At 33.3% G+C, this 22,338-nt stretch overlaps 1 protein-coding gene across 2 annotated transcripts in view; it reads left to right on the forward strand.

Annotated features, from left to right (window-relative positions):
* LOC106869107 (AP-3 complex subunit beta-2) overlaps window positions 1–22,338 on the forward strand; it is a 56,322-nt gene that overhangs the window by 10,212 nt on the left and 23,772 nt on the right. Inside the window, exons 4-15 of one of the 2 annotated variants that reach the window (XM_014914647.2) lie at window positions 6,103–6,198; window positions 7,353–7,513; window positions 7,696–7,762; window positions 7,962–8,144; window positions 9,556–9,714; window positions 10,757–10,854; window positions 11,701–11,755; window positions 12,932–13,003; window positions 14,326–14,388; window positions 16,435–16,567; window positions 17,029–17,081; window positions 18,453–18,470. In XM_014914647.2, the coding sequence (XP_014770133.1) occupies window positions 6,103–6,198; window positions 7,353–7,513; window positions 7,696–7,762; window positions 7,962–8,144; window positions 9,556–9,714; window positions 10,757–10,854; window positions 11,701–11,755; window positions 12,932–13,003; window positions 14,326–14,388; window positions 16,435–16,567; window positions 17,029–17,081; window positions 18,453–18,470 (1,158 nt within the window). The remainder of the gene's footprint in view (window positions 1–6,102; window positions 6,199–7,352; window positions 7,514–7,695; window positions 7,763–7,961; window positions 8,145–9,555; window positions 9,715–10,756; window positions 10,855–11,700; window positions 11,756–12,931; window positions 13,004–14,325; window positions 14,389–16,434; window positions 16,568–17,028; window positions 17,082–18,452; window positions 18,471–22,338) is intronic. The other variant, XM_014914648.2, reaches the window with a different exon arrangement.

Consider the following 22,338-nt stretch of genomic DNA (forward strand, 5'->3'; position numbering starts at 1 on the left):
TTTTTTTTTTTTGTTTTTTTTTTTTGCTGTTCTGTGTGCTAGATGATGCAGCCCACAACCAGTGACAAATGATGATGAATTTGAAATATTTCATATTTTCCTTTCATCTTTTCTAGAATCTGTAAGCAGCATCCTTACATAAAGTAGAATGTATATATTATACCAAATTCTTTACTTTTAATGCCTTGTATTCTTTCTCTTGAGATACTTTACCAGGCATTATATGCTATCCTTTTATTGTTGTTTAGCTCCTGATCAGCTCTGATTGAGCTGATGTATGAACAAAAGCTTTTAGCCATGACCATCCCTTAAAATTTTTTTTTTATCTCACACTACGAGCGAGATCGTTGCCAGTGCCCCTGGACTGGCTCTTGTGCGGGTGGCACATAAAAGACACCATTTCGAGCGTGGCCGTTTTCGTGCGGGTGACACGTAAAAGCACCCACTACACTCTCTGAGTGGTTGGCGTTAGGAAGGGCATCCAGCTGTAGAAACTCTGCCAAACTAGATTGGAGCCTGGTGTAGCCATCCGGTTGCACCAGTCCTCAGTCAAATCGTCCAACCCATGCTAGCATGGAAAGCAGACGTTAAACGATGATGATGATGACTACATTATTCAACATGCCCTTCTTTTTTTTTTAAAAGAGAGCAGTGTTATGTGATGGAGATTCAACTACTATTTCTAGTGGGTCAATTAGCTATGTAGAGCAGTCATAAGTAAAGTGCAGCCAACAGGACTTTCTGAATGCCAGAGCTAATGAAAAATTACCATGAATTTATTTAGTAGTGTGGTTTGCCTGGTGATGAGCCATTTCTCATGCAGCCTACTTCTTGAAAAAGGTTGCCCATGCCTAATGTAGAGGATTCCATATTGGTTTACAATATTTTATTATAAGGAACTCCTTTGGAATATTTTTCCCATGTGTTCTCATTCTAACTTTTAACTTTTCTAGTATCAATATTCTGGTACACCCACCCACCACCATCACTGCAAGTTAGGATTAAAAACCTTTCTCTAAACATTTTCGTTCAAATTTTAGCAATCTAGAACCTACATGTTTTTCTAACTAACCACATCTTTTAAGATGAAGATAAAGAAAAGTCAAAAGATTTAGCTCTAGTTATTTTAGTTCACCTATTAACTACAGTTCAGTGATTACTTTGGATTAATTGTCAATTATTGTATAATGGCTATGCAGTTAAATTGCTCAACAATTGACTGTATGTTGTACCCCCAGTCAAAATAATTTAGTCACTGACTTGCATTTCAGTATAAATCAGTTTACTTCAGCTTACCTAAATGACTAGAGTTTCCACTTCTACTTTATAGGTGATTAGTTAATAACAACAGGCTTGCTTAAATTATTTCATTTATGCTTATAAATAAACATATATGAAATAGTAAAATTACATCTTCTGTTGCTTCCAAGACAATCATAACTCTTAATAGTAGAAGGATTTTTGGAAAAGATTATTTGTGAAGAAGGAAAAAAAATTGATGGCAATTAATTTGGAAATTTATTTTTAGAATGAGAAATAAAACATAAGAAGGAAATTACAAGGGGATCATCACTAGTGTTGGTGCCATGAAAAATGCTCCTGGTACTCTGTAAAATGGTTGGCATTAGGAAAGGACATTCAGCTGTAGAAAGCATGCAAAACTAGACATTGGAGCATGATACAGTCCTCTGACTCATCAGGTCCTTTTAAACTATCCAGCCCATGCCAGCATGGAAGCTGGGTGTTAAATGATGATGATCACACATTCTTCATTTAGCTAAGACTGGCTGTGAAGGTTGCCTTTCACCTTGAGAACTAAATTGTGCTTCAGTCCTGTGCTAAGTCCCATGCTACTAGTCCCATGCCAAGCATAAATCCATCCTCCACTGTCAGTTATGTAATATCAGCCACCCATCTATGTGCGCATATATGCACTACACATGCACACACACCTATAATTACTTCAAATGATTTAAACTTTTACATTTTTGACTGACTTCCAGTCATTCTCCAAGTTCTACTCTTAGTCCAGTAACTGTAATTTAAAAAGCTTTACATTGCTTTTTCTCTGAAAAGTATGTTGGAGATTATTTCTAAATACATTGTCTACAATATATAATAAGAATTTGCAAATTATTAGTATTATATATAATATTACTTTTATTAGTTTTTCATACAATAACGCAAAAGTGCTCAGTATGTATCTATGTTAGAAATATGTAGTGTCTGTTATAATTTGACAGCTATGGCCAGTTGTGAAGTTGATTGTGCAAAATCCTTAATTATGTTTAAACTAATCCTACTTACTCACAAACAATTACACACACACACACTCACACCATCATCATCATGTTGCATTTGTTTTTCTATGCTGGCTTGGGTTAGATGGGCTGTCACAATTTATGTTATTGTGCACATATAGCAACAGAGAAAAACCAGTCAACCTTGTGATTGTGTATGTCTTACAGTACTAGAGAGAGAGAGAGAGAGAGAGTCCCTTCTATCATGTCATAGTTCATAGCTGAAGTTATTTCTTCTTAGATGGATAACATCCAATGGAGCTTGCAGAGTCCATATCTTGCTCTTATGTTCTATTTTGTCAAGTTTTCTATTTGTGGATTGGATTTAGCTATCAAGAAGTTCGCAGTGGCAGAATAAGTCTGCTGGGTACAAAGGTTGCTTTGTTCTGTAGGTAAATGAGGCTAAAGAGTTTTTTTTATAGTGGTAGCCTAAAAATGACATTGTATCCATAGCACTATGTAAATTGAGAGAGGAGGGGGAGAAGCTTAATTACCAAATAGGCTCAACCAAATAATAGAAAATATTTGTGGGTTTGGGGGTGGGGTGGGGTAGGAGTGAGAGTATCCCTTCAAAAAATAAATAGCTTGTACATTAAAACAAGCTGAAATCTTTGTGTAATTTTCATACAATGAAAAACTTGCAGAAAGCTTCAGACTATATTTATAATCATAGCACATGACAGCAGTTTACACTTTGCTAATTAATTACTAGCTTCATGTGCTTATTCTTCTACATCTTCACATCTGGCATGATATGTTTAGGCGAGGAAGCAGTTGTCACATGGTATCAGTGACAATTGAGTGACGATGAATTTCTATGGTATGCATGACATTTTTATCTTTTTCATCAGAAGAGTCAAATGAGTAAAAATGAATGAATAAATAAATAAAATTTTGTTCTAATGTTACAATAGTTAGCAGTGTGGAAAGAGATACTCTTCGAGATTTGAAGAGATATATATATATAGGCGCGGGAGTGGGACCAACCACAAGGTTCTGGGTTCAGTCCCACTGCATGGCACCTTGGGCAAGTGTCTTTTACTATAGCCTCGGGCTGACCAAAGCCTTGTGAGTGGATTTGGTAGATGGAAACTGAAAGAAGCCCGTCGTATATATATATATATATATATATATATATGTATGTGTGTGTATATGTTTGTGTGTCTGTGTTTGTCCCCCCAACATCGCTTGACAACCGATGCTGGTGTTGTTTACGTCCCCGTAACTTAGCGGTTCGGCAAAAGAGTCCGATAGAATAAGTACTAGGCTTCCAAAGAATAAGTCCTGGGGTCGATTTGCTCGACTAAAGGCGGTGCTCCAGCATGGCTGCAGTCAAATGACTGAAACAAGTAAAAGAGTAAAGAGTATATATAAATATTTGTAACTGGTTTATACAACTAAGGGTATTATTGCCAATATAGAAAACAGAGCTAATAAACATACTGTTTTTTCATTAGTTTATGAGAAGGGAGGGGATTACTTTAGATATTTTTTTTTTTTTTTAAAGTTACTTGATGCAGAAGTAAAACTTAAATCTTACGATGTCTACAGTAGGGTGGAGGCGCAATGGCCCAGTGGTTAGGGCAGTGGACTCATGGTCGTAGGATCGCGGTTTCGATTCCCAGTGTTTATTGAGCGAAAACACCTAAAGCTCTACGAGGCTCTGGCAGGGGATAGTGGCAAACCCTGCTGTACCCGTTCACCACAACTTTCTCTCACTCTTTCTTCCTGTTTCTGTTGTGTCTATAATTCAAAGGGTCAACCTTGTCACACTGTATCACACTGAATATCCCCGAGAACTACGTTAAGGGTACACGTGTCTGTGGAGTGCTCAGCCACTTGCATGTTAATTTCACGAGCAAGCTGTTCCGTTGATCGGATCAACTGGAACCCTCGACATTGTAAGCGACAGAGTGCCAACAACTACAGTAGGAACAATACATGACGAGAGAAAATTCTGCCAAGTGTTCAGGAAGCTACTTTAACTGTCTGGACCTTATCTTTTCATAGTTCTAATGTAATGCTTAAAATAGAACAATTCTTGAGTGTATGGATCAAGGGTCAGAATTGACATAATGTACCAATAAATATGATGGTAATTAAAAAAAAAAAAAAGAGCCAAAAGTTTATATGATGATTTGCCAAAAAACGAAGGTGAAACTTATAATGAAAAATCCTATTTGGCTTGTGAAGACTGGTTTGAAAGGTTTAAGAAGTGCATAAATTTGCACAATACAAAAATGACTGTTGAAACTGCAAGTGCTGATACAGAGACAGCTACTAATTAACTTGGGAAATGTTGATGAGACTGCACTTTTGTTGAAGAGTATGCTTGCTAAATCTTTTATTTCTTGAGAAGAGTAATCACCATCAAGATTTAAAGCTTCTAAAAATCATCTGAAATATTCTTTTGAAAAAAAAATGCCACAGGTGATATTAAGTCAAAGCCCTTACATGTGTATCATTCTGAAAATCTAAGGGGTTTTAAGGGTTACACAAAGTTTAATCTACCTCTGATTTGGCATTCAAATAAAGAGGCATGGATGACTAAGAGCCTTTTCAAAGAGTGATTTGCAAACCTTTATTTTTTTTTTGTCCTTCAGTAGAAAGGTATGGTGCCAGACATAATATTTCCAACAAAACATTGCTTCTTTTAGACAATGCACCAAGCCACCCAGCAAACTTAGTCAACCTTTCTGATAACATGAGAATGTTATCAGAATACAACTTCTTTGTTCCAGCCTATGGATCAAAGTGTGATAGCTAACTTGAAGGCAAACAACTTAAGAAAACAATTGATAGTCAGATTTATAAAAGAAATTCAAGATAATGGATTCTGTGGATAATATAGGTGAGTCATAGGATGAAGTGAAACCTTCAATTTTGAATAGTGTTTGGAAAAATATATGGCCAGACTGTATTCATGACATTACAAGTTTTATTCAAGCAAGAATTTTACATTAAAGTCTTGCAAAGGATGTAAGATTTGAAGAAGTCCTAGATGATGATGTGATTGAGTTGCTAGAGTCCGAGAGAGAAAGTTGAGTTAATGAGGAGCTGATGCTGTTAGAAAAAGAACAAGCTGAGAATACAAATGGGACAATGGAAGTTCTTCCTACACCACTTAAATTGACTACTAAAATTGACAAAGGGCTGGTACTTATAGAAGTTCTGCAGGTTTTTGTTGATAATGACCCTAATCATGAATATAACATAAAAATTACAAGGGTTTACAATGACCTCAGTTCCTATGCTGAGTTGTGCAAAAGAGATGATGTGCCATAAACAACAAACAACCTTGGGCAAGATTTTCACCCCTCAAGCTAATATTCATGATAATGAACAATAAGATGGTAAATATTTCCCTCATCCTTCTAGTAACACTTATTCCAGCACCACCCCTCACATCTTTTGTGGTAAGAACATAATCTTACGATATTATAATTCTTATTGTTTCCCTAATTTATTCCTCTTGAAATGTTTTTGTGTTTTTATGTATCTATATTGTATTGTGTATGTTTAGAAATAATTATATTTGTTATAAAGGTGTTTGTGTTGCTTGTTCTTTGTCGTTTTCTTGTGCTTTTTTTTTTGAATATCTGTAGGAACACAATATCACTTGATAATATGAAAATCAATGGGAAAATTAATTTTATGAATGCATTACTTCCATAAAGTGAGGGATTCCTGTTCTCATGTATGCTTTGAAAAAGTAAAAAACAGAAGTTACAAATGAAAATAGATATTTCTTCAAATAAATCATACTAAATTTTGTTCATAAATATGTTTTTTTTTTCTCAAGGTGAAGAAACTTGTCTATGTGTATTTAACCCGTTATGCAGAAGAACAACAAGATCTGGCATTGTTGTCAATAAGTACGTTCCAAAGAGCCCTGAAGGTAAAAATTGAATTTTGTTGTCATTAGTATAGAGTCAATGCCCATAGCCTTTCAGTGATTTTCAAGACAAGAAGGAAGTGTTACTGAGTGAAGTTAGTGTAGCAAATTTTCAGTTTAAATTATTGGTTGCTTGAAGGATCATTGATTGGGATTGCAGTATTCCAGAGGGATGAATTTCTAGAAAGAATGATTGGAGAAAGTTAAGTATAGAATCTGGTTGATGAGACAACAGTGTGTGATTGGGTGAAGAAATGAGTTAGTTGGGTGGATGTAATTTATAAATTTAGCTTACCTGAAGTATATTTTACAGTTTATAGTTTTTTGAATTACAGTAATCCCTTGCCATTTTGTGGTTCACTTATCGCGGTTTATTAAGCTTATGATTCCTCTGTGATGTTGCTTTGCATTTATAATAAAATAAATATGTGCAAATTATAAAAAATAATAAAAACGATATACACAGTACAGTACTGTTTCTACTTTGTGGATTTTCACCTATCATGGGGTGTTTTTGAACGTAACATTCACGATAGTTGAGGGAATTTATCATTTTTAAAGTAATTTCTAATTTAAAGATGAATTTCTGTAAGTTGATGACTGTAGAGTCAGTTTAATAGGGATGGGTTTCAGAGGGTGATGTAGAGATGCAGGATTGAGTGAAGTGTTTGAAGGGTAAAACAGTGGGTACAATGGGAAGAACTGGAGTTGCACATAGCTTTACTGGTCCAAAGGTGCAAGATCCATTGTAGTAATGAAAGAATAGACAGAGAGAGGACATAGCATGTCAGAAGGGTTGTAGTTGAGTGCATTTGTGAAAGTTTGTTCATGAATTTGAACAAGTTAGCATTGTTGATAAACTCTTTTTCAGCTTGGGAGGGTTTGCAAGGTTATGAGGACTGTCCCTGCACTTCTGACTATCTTATAGAATGTAAAACAGCTAATATGATGGTTAGCATATGATTTAGTTGAGTAAATGTCTTCACACAAGTATGTATCTTATGTATCTTAACATGGCAGTGTGTAGGATATTTTGTACTGTTGACTTTAGCCTTCATAGAAGGGAAGAAAAACAATAACATTAAAATAAACATTGTACCAACCCTTACCTAAACATTTGATTTACGGTTGCTTAATGATGGCTTCTTTAATTTCAGGACCCTAACCAGCTAATCCGAGCCAGTGCTTTACGTGTCTTATCTAGTATCCGTGTTACAGTTATTGTTCCCATTATGATGTTAGCTATTAAAGAGGCTGTAATGGATATGTCACCTTATGTGCGCAAGACTGCAGCACATGCTATTCCTAAACTCTACAGGTGAGTAAGCAAGATTATTCATTTTTATTTGAAATAAAAGTTTTAAGTACAAAAAGCCTGATTGATAAACAAATAATGATCTTGTTAATGCTAATTAACTGAGTCACTGAAATTTCTTCTTAATTTTTAATATCTTTAAACTTTTTCTCTGTTATGTATTACAACCTCTACTCTGTTAACAGTTTGGATCCAGAACAGAAAGACCAACTGATTGAAGTTATTGAGAAACTCTTGGCTGATAAGACCACAGTGAGTTATTGGCTTTTATCTGATTCAGTATAAGTTTTATTGTTTCTGGTTCATTTACCAGCAGAGTGCATCTATATTTTATTTCACTGAATTTTGCATCTCCATTGATGAAGGACATCATGTATTGTTTTAAAAAAAAGATATTACTTTAGACATCATACTGTTTATTGATTAAATTTTTTTCATGTTATTGTTTCAGCTTGTTGCTGGAAGTGCTATTCAAGCCTTTGAGGAAGTTTGCCCAGAAAGGATAGACTTGATACACAAGAACTATCGAAAACTTTGTAATCTGCTGGTAGATGTTGAAGAATGGGGCCAGGTTGTCATCATCAACATGCTGACACGATATTGTCGGACACAGTTTACTAATCCAAATCAAACTGTAAGTATGATTTTTTTTTTTCTTTTTTTATCAAATTCATTTCAGTTTATTTTATTTTTGGCTATTATAAAGATTTCACAATTTTATAATTACCTTCATTATTTGTGCTTGCTAATTAGATAAATAGAATTCTAAACACAGATATCTGAGAGGAAAAGTTGAGTGTTACTGAAGTAGGTGCCTGTTTTATAATGTATGAATATCTTGTTTGCTATAACAATTAATTCCATACTAAGCAACCGCTGTAATATCTTAGCTCCTGAACAAATGCTTCTAATCAAAATAGCTTTGAAAATTCATTATTTTTATTAAGGTTGATATCAAGCTAGCTAAATGGTTCAAATATTTTTAGTAAACTTCTGGAATGGAATATAAGAAGCAGGAACTTTCATGCAAATCTTATAGGTGTAGGAGTGGGTGTGTGGTTAGTAGCTTGCTTACCAACCACATAGTTCCGGGTTCAGTCCCACTGCGTGGCATCTTGGGCAAGTGTCTTCTACTATAGCCTCGGGCCGACCAAAGCCTTGTGAGTGGATTTGGTAGACGGAAACTGAAAGAAGCCCATCGTATATATGTATATATATATGTATGTATGTGTATATCTTTGTGTGTCTGGGTTTGTCCCCTCAACATCACTTGACAACCGATGCTGGTGTGTTCACGTACCCGTAACTTAACAGTTCGGCAAAAGAGACCGATAGAATAAGTACTAGGCTTACAAAGAATAAGTCCTGGGGTCAATTTGCTCGACTAAAGGCGGTGCTCCAGCATGGCCACAGTCAAAAGACTGAAACGAGTAAAAGAGAGTAAAGAGTATGATAAAAATAGCTGATAAATTGTTAATAAGAAAGACAATAAGAGTATTCGTAAATGCATTTCTAAAAAATAAAAAAATAATTTGAAATATACAGAAACACTTTATTTCTTAATAACACTTAACTTGTTTTGCAATAGTTAATTTTGGACTAAAATCATCATTATCATTATCGTTTAACGTTCGCTTTCCATGCTGGCATGTGTTGGATGGTTTGACTGAGGGCTGATGAGCTAGAAGGCTGCACCAGGCTCCAATCTGATCTGGCATTGTTTCTACAGCTGGATGCCCTTCCGAATGCCAACAACTCTGAGTGTAGTAGGTGCTTTTATGTGCTACCGGCACAAGGGCCAGTCAGGAAGTACTGGCATCGGCCACGTTCAAACGGTGCTTTTTACGTGCCATCTGCACAGGAGCCAGTCCGGCAGCACTGACAACGACCATGGTAGAACAGCTGAGATTTACTTCTGTTCAATCAATATTTATCTAAAGAAATGCACTACTTTGTAATAATGAATTATTAAACATTCCTTTGTTAGAAGATATCATGTTTAGGAACTACATTTTACTTGAATAAATATTTTCTTGTCTGACCAGGAAACAAATGAAGAATCTGAACAGCATTTTTATGATGATTCTGATAAAGAAGAGGAAAAAGAAGATAGTAAATCTGTGAAGAAAGTGTACAGCATGGATTCAGATCACCGCCTGTTGCTACGGCAAACTAAGCCCTTGCTCAATAGTAGGAATGCTGCGGTGGGTTACTCTTTTAATGGGTATTTTATCTTTTCTTTCACATCTTTATTGTATCACCAGCTAGCAACAGCAACCTTTTTCATCTCAGGAGGATCAGGATGACAACAAAATTATTGTAGTTGACATTTTTTTGAATCTAAATTTTTGAAAATTTAAACAAAATAATGAAAAGATGAAAAAAAAAACAAAGAAAAAGTTAAGATAACAAATAAAGTAAAAACAAAATGACATAAGCAAATGGTATAAAATAATTTTTAATGAAAATAATTACACAGGTGGGTAAGCAGGGGACGAGATTGTGTTCAGCAACAACAAACTTCTAGATGAAGTCAACAAGGTCAGAAAAACATGATGGAAAGCATTTGAACTTTCAAGAATTTTACTCACACATCAGCCGCACCTCAATATACTTTCCAGCATATTAATCTGTGGTAAAAGAAATGCATATATGGATGCATATATACATACTGATAAATATAAATGTGTGTGTGTGTATTTATATTAGTGTATTTATATTCTGTATGTGTGTTCACACACACACATTCATCATTGTCTGTTTTGACATTGTTTAGACTAATGGTATTATCAACTATGCAGCTATGCCTGCACCAGAAGATTAACCCTTTCGTTACCAACCCGGCTGAAACCGGCTCTGGCTCTGAGTACAAATGTCCTGTTTTCATAAATTTTGAATTAAAATCTTCCACCAAACCTTAGTCACAATTTATGTTCCTAACACTAGCTGAATGATAACTAAGTTATTTTACTAAATTCTTTGTTATATTTAAAGTAATTGAAAGAAACACAGAGCATCTCAAAGCAAATACAGTAACGAAAGGGTTAAAGACCAGATTTGGTGGGGTTTCATGTTCTCATGAAACTTGAGTGGTGACAGCCATTATTCTGTTTCCAGAAATCAATAAATTACATACCAGTAACTATACTGCTTCCTGTTGGATGTTGTTAACTATATTCCCTCCCTCTTGTTCCAAAGAAAGAAAGTATTATTCAAGCAATCTCTTCTGTTTATATATTTCAACAGGTTGTAATGTCAGTTGCTCAGCTTTATTTCCACTGTGCTCCAAAAGCTGAGGTTGGAATTGTTGGCAAGGCATTGATTCGACTTTTGCGGAGTCACAAGTAAGAATTTGCTTATGTTTCTATCACTGAAGTTTATATTAAAATACTGATAGATCACTGGATGAAGACTCAGAATTGCTAAATAAATAAGGTATTATAATTAAAGAACAGTGAATACTAATTATTTTACTTGGGCAGTGTTTTTGCCTAGATTGATTTAGGTAAAATGAAAGCAGTCTGTCTGAAATAGAGCAGCTGAACCATTAATGCTTGTGTAACACTAAGAAATGTTTTCAATACATTTTTCCCTTTTAGCCAGTCTTTTACTCACTATCAGGAAGGCTTTTGAAAATTTCAACATAACATATGCATATAAAAATCTTAGTTTAGGTGTTTGTGGCAGTGACACATATTTTCAACAAGGTAAATTCGGATGAGCAAAATAATGCTTCCTTGAGTTACACCACACCTTATGGTTGAGCCGAAATGGCAGCCTTTAAATGGTTGGTTGACATGCTAGAAATAGAAGCCAAATTTTACTCAAAACATTAGCGTTGTACAATAATGGAAGAATGCGCAAGTAAACATAGTCCAAGATAGACAACAACTGAATAAAAAGACAGATAGAACATGTTCAGTTATAGATTTATTCAGTCATAGCCAGCCTGGCACTAAATAACAAAACTACTAATGGCAGAGTTTAAATTTATTTGTATTTCATTTTGTAGTGTTTTAATCTCACGTCATCTGTCTTGTTTGTTGAAACTTGTTCTTTATTGACCAAGTAGAAGTCTCAGGGGAGGAAACAAAGCAAAAATAAACACTTGTAAAATTAGTGATATCTTTCTGCCATTCTCTTTGGTTACTAATCCCTTTGATTTATCATTTTTATGTTTCTACTTTCAGAGAGGTACAGTATGTGGTGCTAAGCAACATTGCCACAATGACCATATACAGAAAGGTAAAAAAATTAACAGAATATTATTTTCTTCTTCCATTCACATTGATAAAAATATCACTAATTTTTCTCTTAAACATTTATTCAACTATTGAATATTTTTACAGTTCATAAAGAAAATGGATTTCTTTGTTGTTTAAACCACTAGGTTATATTTGTAACATTACCACTTGCAACTGATGCCTAATAATATGAAGTAATTGTTAGTAGATATCTCTTTGAGTACACTAATGGTATAGGACTAAAAATTGAATGAATGTGCAGTGACAATCCATAGATCCATACCATTTCAATTTGGTCTGGGATTGTACTGAACACTTCATCTTGCAGTGTTTGTCTGTATTAGGTGCAGTCTTCATCCACTCTCCTGTTTCACATCATCATTAGTGCTGTATTCAATTAGTTGGTTTTATTGTCTGTGATGCTACTACTGCTAATCACAGATTTTGATGTAATTTTGAGTTAAAACAAATACTTAATAAAAAAATGAAGTAATGCATACTTAAAAAAAACAAACCTCAGTACTGGTCTCTAGATATTAAGTTCATGTTTCTTAAATTTAACCTAATGAATAAAAAAATGTATTATTGGCATAAATGGGAAAGTGCCACGTTAAAATATTAAAGTTATTTCACCTAACGATTTTCTCTTTAAACATTGAATTTAGAGTAAATAGCAGTTTATCATAACAAATATTGTAAAATAAGGTGAACTATCTGTAAATTAAATCTTGAAAATATTTTTTGTACTTAAAGGAAATCACTATTTATTATGAATTTTGTAGATTATGCAAGTGGATTAAACTACAATTAGTTACTATTAAGGAATTTTTCTGTTTATTAGGGAATTATTTCCTGTTATAGGGTCTGTGGGGTTTAACATGCAGGATTGCTAAATACATGGTTCATAATTCAAATCTTACTTTAGCTAGTCAATGTGTTTTGTCACTCAGCAAGGCACATAAGCTGACAAAAAGTTTCCCCATTTTTATTGCGCAAATGTTAAAAATGGCTTTGAACTTTCAGAAGAAACTTGTATTTTGTGGTTTTGAAGAATAAAGTGACTATATAAGAAAATAAATATAACAAACATTTCTAAAACAAAGATAATTAAAAACCCAGAATTCAAAATATTATTTATGCTATTTAAAAAAATTTATTGTCTATATTTATCCAACAGGGAATGTTTGAGCCCTATCTAAAAAGTTTCTATGTGCGTTCAAATGACCCAACGCATGTTAAATTATTAAAGGTAAGACAAGAATTTAACAGCTATTCACTTAAGTTTATTTTTGTTTTTAGAAATTATGATCAATTTCTTATGGGTAACTAATAGAATATATGATATATAGCTATGAAATCACAGTTAAAGTGCTGCAATATTGATTATATTGTTAGGAATTCAAGCTTTGTATAGCCATTATATTAATGAAACATATAATTTTACTTGTTTGCCTGACAATCAGTCTTCTTCTCACTTCATTGTTGACTGGTTAATAGAAAGAAAGGCTCTAAAAACAGCTACTTGCAGAAAGATTTCACTCTTGCTACCATGGAAAAAATGGATGTTGAACATTGGATACAAAGATTGTGGTATTTGTTTTGGCTTAAGTTCAAATCTCAGTCCCACATAAGTCAATTTTGTCTTTCATATTTTTAGGGTCAATAAAGTATCATTTCTGGGCATTGGATTGTTAAAATTCTTAGAGCGTCGGACAAGATCCTTTGTGTTACCTGTTCTCACTCTTTGTGTTCTGAGTTGAAATTTTGCCTCCTATCACTCACAGTAGGAAATATGTCCTTTGAACCTGCTAATTGTGACAGAACTTCCAATGTCAGTTGGATCAACATGTTTATTGGAGAAATGTCAAAAACATGTTGACCCTGCACTAAAACTAGACAGAAAAAAATAGGAGAAAAGTGAATTGTACAAAGTTACTTTCATATATCAGTAAATTATGAAGCTTAACTTTAGTGTTAATCATCATCATCCTCGTTTAACATCCGCTTTCCGTGCTGGCATGGGTTGGACGATTTGACTGAGGACTGGTGAACCAGATGGCTACACCAGGCTCCAGTTAACTCAAAGATATTACTTTAGCTATTTTAATATGAAGAATTTTTTTGACATTTCAAGAGGTAGGAATATGGAAAATTCCAGCAAGATATATTCTTGATTTCAACATGTTATTTTGTTTTTCTGACATTTTAAGATGAAAGAATCATACAGCATTCTGTGTGTCAATATTTTTTAATAATGAATGGCTCATAAATTTTGACAGTTTTGAATTAGAAATGTTAACTTATAAAAACCATATTCCTCACATACACACTTTTTAAATAACCTTTTTAAGACAATCAAAATTTGGTATTTTCTTATTTTAATGTTATTTTCAGATTTCTGTTTGTATTTTTTGTACACACACACACACACACACACACACACACACACACACACACACACACAAACATATGCATTTAAATATATATACATATGTATTAGTATGTGTGTGTACATATGTATATGTGTGTGTACACATACATATATAATTTTGGTTGTAAATATTTTTGCAGCTAGAAATCTTGACTAGTCTTGCCACAGAGACAAACATATCCACTATTCTTCGAGAGTTTCAGGTAAAGTTACTGCTGTTTTTTTTTTCTATTTCTTTGAAAATTATTTTGCATAACTGTAAAAACATCTATAAATTTGTTTGAATTTTTTAAGTGTAAAATGGCTTTAAAGTACTTAGTAAACTGAAAGCCTTCTTACATAGTTAAGAGCTATATTCTTATTTTAAACAATTATTAATCATAACTTCACAAGGCATTTGCTAATTCAAATAAACTGGTGGGCATAAAAAATATTTCCACAAGCAGATTATTTCCATTTCACAAATGGAAATAATTTTTATTACATTGGTATTGATAACATCTGATTATTTTATTTATATCATGTTCTAAATGAAGAGTAAATTAAAACAGTAAATTTTAATTGAGGTTTTATGTAATAAATTTATGGATCATGCCAACTGAGGAAAAAGTATGGTGTGTTTTTCTGTACCTTAGGAATATCTTCTCTTAGAAACAAAGAATGCAGATACTGTTTGATTTCAAAACAGAGTATTCATCTTCCTATGTATTCAGATGGGTATATCACATGGTATATCTGACTTAGGTGACTACCTCAAAGTAGATGATGGTGTTTTAATAAATTCTTAATCTCAATATGCCTTACTGGTGACTCAGTGCCAATCTGTATGTAGAAACTAATTGGTAGACTCATATTTTACAAGAAGCTTCACATGGAGACTGGAGTAAAGTGTGTGCCACATCTGGTAATTTGATATTGTGTGAAATAATGATAATAATAATAGCAGACTGTGATTATGTTCTGTAGAGTAATGATTTCATGTGTTTTTACAAGGAAGTCATGTTATTTCGCAAGCCTCAGCTTGCTTAACAGTGGATACCATTCTCACTTTAACTGTTGAAAGTTCTATTGTAAGAAGGACATCTTGGTATTAAAAAGCCTCCCAGAAAACCTCTTAATCCAATAATATACAGATATCCAAGAGAGTATTGTAGTTTGCTTGAAGCATTGTGTATTGTTTGTAAGCAATAATAATAACTAGTAATAATGTGTTTTGAATGGCACAATAATGCACTATAATAACTGGTGTAATTTAATCATCCATAGTTTGATATAATATTCCGGAATATAAAAATTCCTTCTTCAGACATCCCTAGGGATTGATTGATCAATCCCTAAGGATATCTGAAGAAGGAATTTTTATATTCCAAAATATATCAGACTATGGATGATTAAATTACATCAATTATTATAGTTCATTATTGTTATTATAGTGCATTATTGTGCCATTCAAAACACATTATTACAGATATCCAAATTTTCAAAATGTCTCCCATTTGAGTTAACTATATTATTATAGTAAAAAGTTGAGGGAAAGAAATTGTAATGAGAAGTTGTCAAAATAATATGAAATCCTGTCACTGAAATCATAGGTTTTTAGTGTTATAGTGAAAAATTCTTAATAGTTTTCTTGAGAATTTTTGGTATTTGAAGAATTGTCCAACCACAGACACTTCTTCTCTCACAAACTCAGTCATCATTTTGTTGGCTGTTTGCTCCCTGTTAATTTATTATAAAGGTACAATAGTTGTAAGGTTCTAGATACAGAAAGAACAAAAATTCAAACTAAGCTATAACTGAAATATAGGTGTTAGTTGTATATCAAAGTTTAGCAGTCAATATTTGAAAAAAATCAAATTTTGATATAAATATTTAAATTTTCAACTTTTCATATAAAATTGATAATTGAAAGAATTTGAAGAAGATGGGCCATTCTCATATCTCTTTTCAGTTCTTTGTAGAATAAAGGATAGGAATAAATGGATCAGGTTAATGAAGCTAATATTTAGTTTGACCTCTTTCAGTTTAGCAGCTGAATGACAACCAGGAAGAGAAAGTATGTTCTACATACATGCACTTCTGATTAAAGAAAGTAGTGAGACATGGTGCAGTGGTAGCAGTAGAGGTAGGATAGAAGATACAGCTACAGCACTTAAAATTAAAAAATATTCAACTGAAATTCCAAATTGGTAGAACTTTTTTAAAACTCCTCAATTTAAATGTTAAATTGTCTAATTTTATATTTGTAGACCTATGTAACCAGTGCAGACAAAGCATTTGCTGCAGCCACAATTCAGGCAATTGGTCGTTGTGCTAGCAATATTGCTGAGATCACAGATGCTTGTCTCAATGGATTGGTCCACCTTATGTCAAATAGAGATGGTAAATAGCCTTTTTCCAAGATTTCTTTATTGTAAAATAAATGTTTTCACACCATATTTTATGTTGCAGTTGGTCAAGTTAGTTGTATGTGTTGGTATGCTAGTTACTATTGCTAGGCCTTCATTTCATATTTTAATAACAGTAACAGATGGTGTTTCTGGAAAGGATACTAAATTCTTAATAAGCCAGACCACATAGTTGTAAATGAATATCTTAGTGAGATACAATTTGCTGTCCTTTCATGAGTTTTAATCTTGGCAAGGAAATATCACCTAATTATGAAAACTGCCCATTTACATTGCTTATCCAAAGCCTCTTATAGTTAGCACCTCCATGTCTCTTTCTTTTTACTATCACAAAGGAAAGAGATGGCTGTTATTTTAACACTTTTTCCCAATGATGTTTTGGTTTACACAGTTTCTCTAGTTTAAATAAAACTTGTGGCTTATGTTGTGTTGCAGAAGCTGTTGTTGCTGAAAGTGTTGTTGTTATTAAGAAATTGCTTCAGATGCAGGTGAGCTTCTTTTTTAATTCATATCCATACTAAAAAAGTGTGTTTAATGTTGCTAACAAAGATTTCAATAGAAATTCTGCTAACATCTACCTAATCTTAGTAGGGAGGTATTATATGTGTTACCTTAAAAAACAAAACTTGTAAAGTGACTGCATTCTTCTTACTTCATTGCTAATAATGGGTTTAAATATTTCTAAATGCTACATGTGTTAGATCTCTAAATTTCTTGCGTCAGTGATATTTGGTTTCTTGATCTGGACTTAGTTTTGATCTGAGAAGTTGCTGCAAATTATACAAGATACAGATAATCAACATTGTAGACTATATCTTCATTGTCTTTTGTCTTGTTTAACCATTTCAAGACCATTCATTATAGCTGGCTTTAACTTTTCATTGTTGGTATTGATTTTTTTTTTGCATAAGCCTATAAAGGAGCCTCTCTGCAGACTGTAACTTATTATAAACAAAGATTAAATCTTTAAATCACTCTTTACATGCTTAAAAAGGACAGGACACACTGGATACACTATACATGAATTAAGGCTGGCATTAATACAGTTGGAACATATTTGATTGTAGGTTTGTGTGATCAGAGTTAAATAACATCTGTATTATAAGAACCTGCAATAAGCAACTTTCAAAATTATTTGTTTTAGAAACCGTAATTGGATGTGCATAAGAACTAGTTTAGTTAGTGATGTTTGTAAAACTGAACTGACGATCATGAAACAGCCATAGCATGTAAATACTGTTGTGTCTGTCAGTCACTGATTTAAGAAAAAAAACAAAAACAAACATTACTTCAATTAATTGAAAGTTCTTTGGTTTCTTTTTTAAGTTTGAGGAGATTTGAGATTTCCAAGTTGCTATCAACAGCTCACTCCATATTTTATGACATCTTACTGTGCATTCTTTCCTCATAACTGTCTCTAAATGGTTAAGATTGAGACTGTTAAGTAATTCCTGTTGTTAACTGGTATTAGTGAAAATTGAAACTAATTCATTAAGGCTTCAAATTATTGCTATTAAAATAGAAAGATACCTATTCTTACTCGGGTAATTAATATACATTATTCATATTGTGGTTTTGAAATAATTAAATCTAAGAAACTATTTTTTATAAATTAGTCATCAAAACGATGTATCATTAGAAACTAATCTTGTTAAATCCTCACTCTGATTTTTCTATGCTAAAGTAATCAATATTCTTAGGAAATGTTAATGCAGTATGTTAATTTTTTTTACAGCCATTGATGACATGGATTAAATTTTAGATAAACATTTGTACAATACCTGTTCATTTACTTCATATTATTAGACTGTATACTTGATGTTCTATCATAACGTGGTCTTGCACATTATCATTTTCAGGTAACTTGTAAGCAAAAGGTACGAAACCTGAAGCACTTTCATTTATTTACTTATTCATTTTTTCTAAATTTATTCTTCTTAAAGCTTTCACAATGTCTCTGCTTGCTTATATTTTCCATTATATAGATATAATACTTTTGATGTTAGTTCATACATGAAAATTGGAATTTCTTTAACTGTTATTTTTTCTTATTCCTCATATCTATACATTTTGTTGCTTTCTGAAAGCACCTTCACTTTTATCAGGTGTCACAAATGATATGCTGATTTATTTTGGGTTGAGCTGGGACAAAACAGTTTTTAATTGTTGAACAAGATTTTGCAATGCCAATATTTCATATCTCACATTAAGGGGTCTCTTTGACTACCTTATTGTGTACTATCCTACCTATCTTTCCACATGTGAAATTTATCTCAGTGAAACTTGTGATTGCATATAAATTACAGTTATTTTAACTTTGTCTCTTCCAATCTGTCTTGGCATACATATGTACACATACATTTGTGTGTTATACATGTACATACACATATGTGTGTGTATATATATATATATATATACATATAATTGTTTTTACACAACTACACATCTATAATTTCACAGCCAATATGCCTGTATCTATTCATTCATAACTCTAATGCTTATGCATTGCTCCTCTCTTTTCTTGACAAGTAATCACTATCATTCCTTCTATTTTTCTGACCTGTGATAAATTAAACTGTCGAGAAGTAATCCACATCACCTCAGATATGGCATATTTCAGTTCAATGTGAGACCTAACTATAAAGTATGTCATATAGTTGAGTACATGTGTCAATTAGGCAATTTGTTCTTTTTTTTTTTTTTTTTTTTTTTTTTTTGTCACTGTTAAATAAGTCAGTTTTGCTTAAGCAAGCATTTAACATAGGAGTATTAGATGGAACAAAATATTCACTGTGTGTTTTTTTAGATATTCCCATTCTGTCTCTATTGTGTCTTGTCCCAAGATTTAGGACTTAAATCATGAACTCTATTTTTAAAACAAGGAGTTTGTTGAGAGATATTCAGTTGCTATATTGACCCAAGACATAAAAACTAATTCATAGTTCATATACAGAAGATTCTTGTGGTAGTTCAGTGTGTGATAGTTATGACTTCTTGGAGATGATTGTTAATGCAGTTCAGAATTTTGGTCTAATGTGACATTCCATGTTGCATATAGTTTGGAAAGAGATTTTTGTTTGACTAGAATAACCAATATAGTTCTTTATTTCTAAGGCAGTGCTTCATTCATTGTTCTAGAATGTTGGTAATGTATTTAGATGTTTGTGTAGGTATCAAAATATAAGGAAGATGTGTAATGTAGTGTCATGAAAATTAAGGTAGAATTTTGTTTGGCTCAGTGTCAAAGGAATTTAATGTTGACATATCTACTACACCCATATTAAACATGTTCTCAGACATCTGCCCTGATTACTTTGAAGCAGTATATATTATAGTACAAACTTATATTATTCCGTTTATTCTATTGATAAAATTTTTAAGGGTGAATGTAAGATATTTTGTATCAACAGCTGTTCATTTATTATTTAGACTGGGAGAATTATTAGAGGGTCAGATACCATGCCTTGTATTATTTAGTTACAACTTTTTAGATTCTGAGTTCAAATTCTGTTGAGATCAACTTTTCCTTTCATCTTCTTGGGGGTCAGATAAAGTACTAGTCAAATACTGGGGCTCAGTCTAATTGTTCCCACTGATGATTTCTAGTATGGACCTTCTGCTGATGTTATTGTGATTGTTATTGTGACTATTAAGGAGTCCATGTAATTATCTTCATCCTCTCAGAATTACTAACCTTGTGCCTAAGACCTTTGGAAATAGGTTGTGATTGAGAAGACCCAGCAAGTAAAGTGAGATTGCAGCCATGGCTGATGCCAGTGTTACATGATCGGCTCATTTAAAAGTACCGTTGAAGCATCGGGTGATATGATATGCTTGAGAAGACCTGCTGAGTCAAATATTGGAGTTGATTTAAGTAACTAAACCCGTTTATCTCTGGTGGGAGTGGGGATAGAGTCTGGCTTTTGCCAATGTTAGAAATTATTTTCGAGGGTAGTGGAATTGCAAAAATACTAGGATATCAGACCAAAATGGATTGGTGGGATTGGTAAAGAATTGTAGCATTTTGTAACAACCTTTTACATTTTGAGTTCAGATTCTGTCAAATTTCATTAAAAATGTTTTTATTTATTTATTTTTAACTATATCATCCTTTGGGATTGATAGAATGAATACGAGTCATATATTAAGTCAGTTTAATTGACTACACACACCCCTTTGTAAATTTGTACCCTTATGCTTCAGTTAGAAATCATTGATCTTATTGAGGTTGTAGAAATGGTTGAGCATTGGATAGAATGCTTGGAGGTATTTAGTTGCATTCTGAGTTTAAATCTCACTAGAATCAACTTTGCTCATCATCTTCTAAGAGGTTGATAGAATAAGTACCAGTCATGTACTGAGGTAGATATAATCAACTATACCCCTGTAGCACATTATTATTGTAAAGTGACAAGCTGGTAGGATCATTAGTACACCAATTAAAATGCTTAGCAGCATTTCTTCTGGCGTTATGTTCTGAGTTCAAATGTTGCTGGAGTCGACTGTCTTTCATCCTTTCAAGGTGAATAAATAAGTATTGGTTATCAACTGGGGCTGATGTTATCAACTAGCCCTCTCCACCAAAATTGTGCCCTCATCTCTTGTTCCCCATACAATTTTGCAAACCTCCTAACCATCTACTTCTATTCACCTCAGGCCTTGAGGCACCACCCAGCCTCCTCATCTCTGATATCCATTTCTTTGTAGTTCCTACTGCTCATTCTCTTCCTCCCCTACTAAATGTGAGTAACTGTATAGCTCTCCTTTAAGAACCTGCCCTGCCCTCATCTCTCTTCTCTCATAACTTAGCCTCTTATACCCTAGCATAAAGACAATCTCCCCACTCCCTTAGAGTTTTTAGACCTGTGCACTGCATGGCAACCTCAGTAGTGCTGGTAGCCCCAAAAATAAAGCACCCAGTACATACTGTAAAGTGGTTGGCATTAAGTAGGGAAAGTACATCAAAGCAGATATTGGAGCTTGATATAGTCCTTGGACCCATCAGATCCTCTCAACCAATCCAACCCATGACAGCGTGGAACATGGACATTAAATGATGATGATTATTTCCCCATCCACACCTAGTTTACTCTTAAATTCTGTTAAATTGTCATTACATGTTCTAGTGCATGATACAGACACGCTTCCATGTTTCTCAAACTAGTAGTCTTCACTGTTTTATATTTAACAAACATAAAACACTTTCTGTTCTGCATCATGTTTGTCTCTTTACCAATGTCAGTAAAAGTGAAGTCCAAAACCAGTCCTCATTGTACGTTTGTATATTAGTAATTATGTTGTATTCGTTTATGTACTTTCAGCCAAACTTTATACTTGGTTATTTTCTTCAGCTATACACTTAGTAGTTTTAATTGGAGAATTGTTTTCTGTGACTAGCACAGGCATACAAATACATATTTCACACTCATGCATCTCTACATTCATACACACCCACACAATTACACTTACAATCATATACACCCGCAATCGCATATGTAATCATTCATACTATCTCTTACATATGCAGTCTCACTCACACACACATTTATTCATTGATAATTAGGCTATGAATATAGGCTTTGGCGAGTCTGAGTTCTGCCCTTCTGAAATCAGTCATTGTATGAATGCTTGAAAATACTCATTATGAATAAACCATAAAGGAGTAAAACAATTAAATAAAAGTAATGTTTTTGCCCTTTGAAGTTCTAGTGTAGCAGTTTATTCAGTAGCCGAAACCTCACTTAG

This window comes from Octopus bimaculoides, chromosome 2 (assembly GCF_001194135.2).
Source record: "Octopus bimaculoides isolate UCB-OBI-ISO-001 chromosome 2, ASM119413v2, whole genome shotgun sequence".
NCBI lineage: Eukaryota > Metazoa > Mollusca > Cephalopoda > Octopoda > Octopodidae > Octopus > Octopus bimaculoides.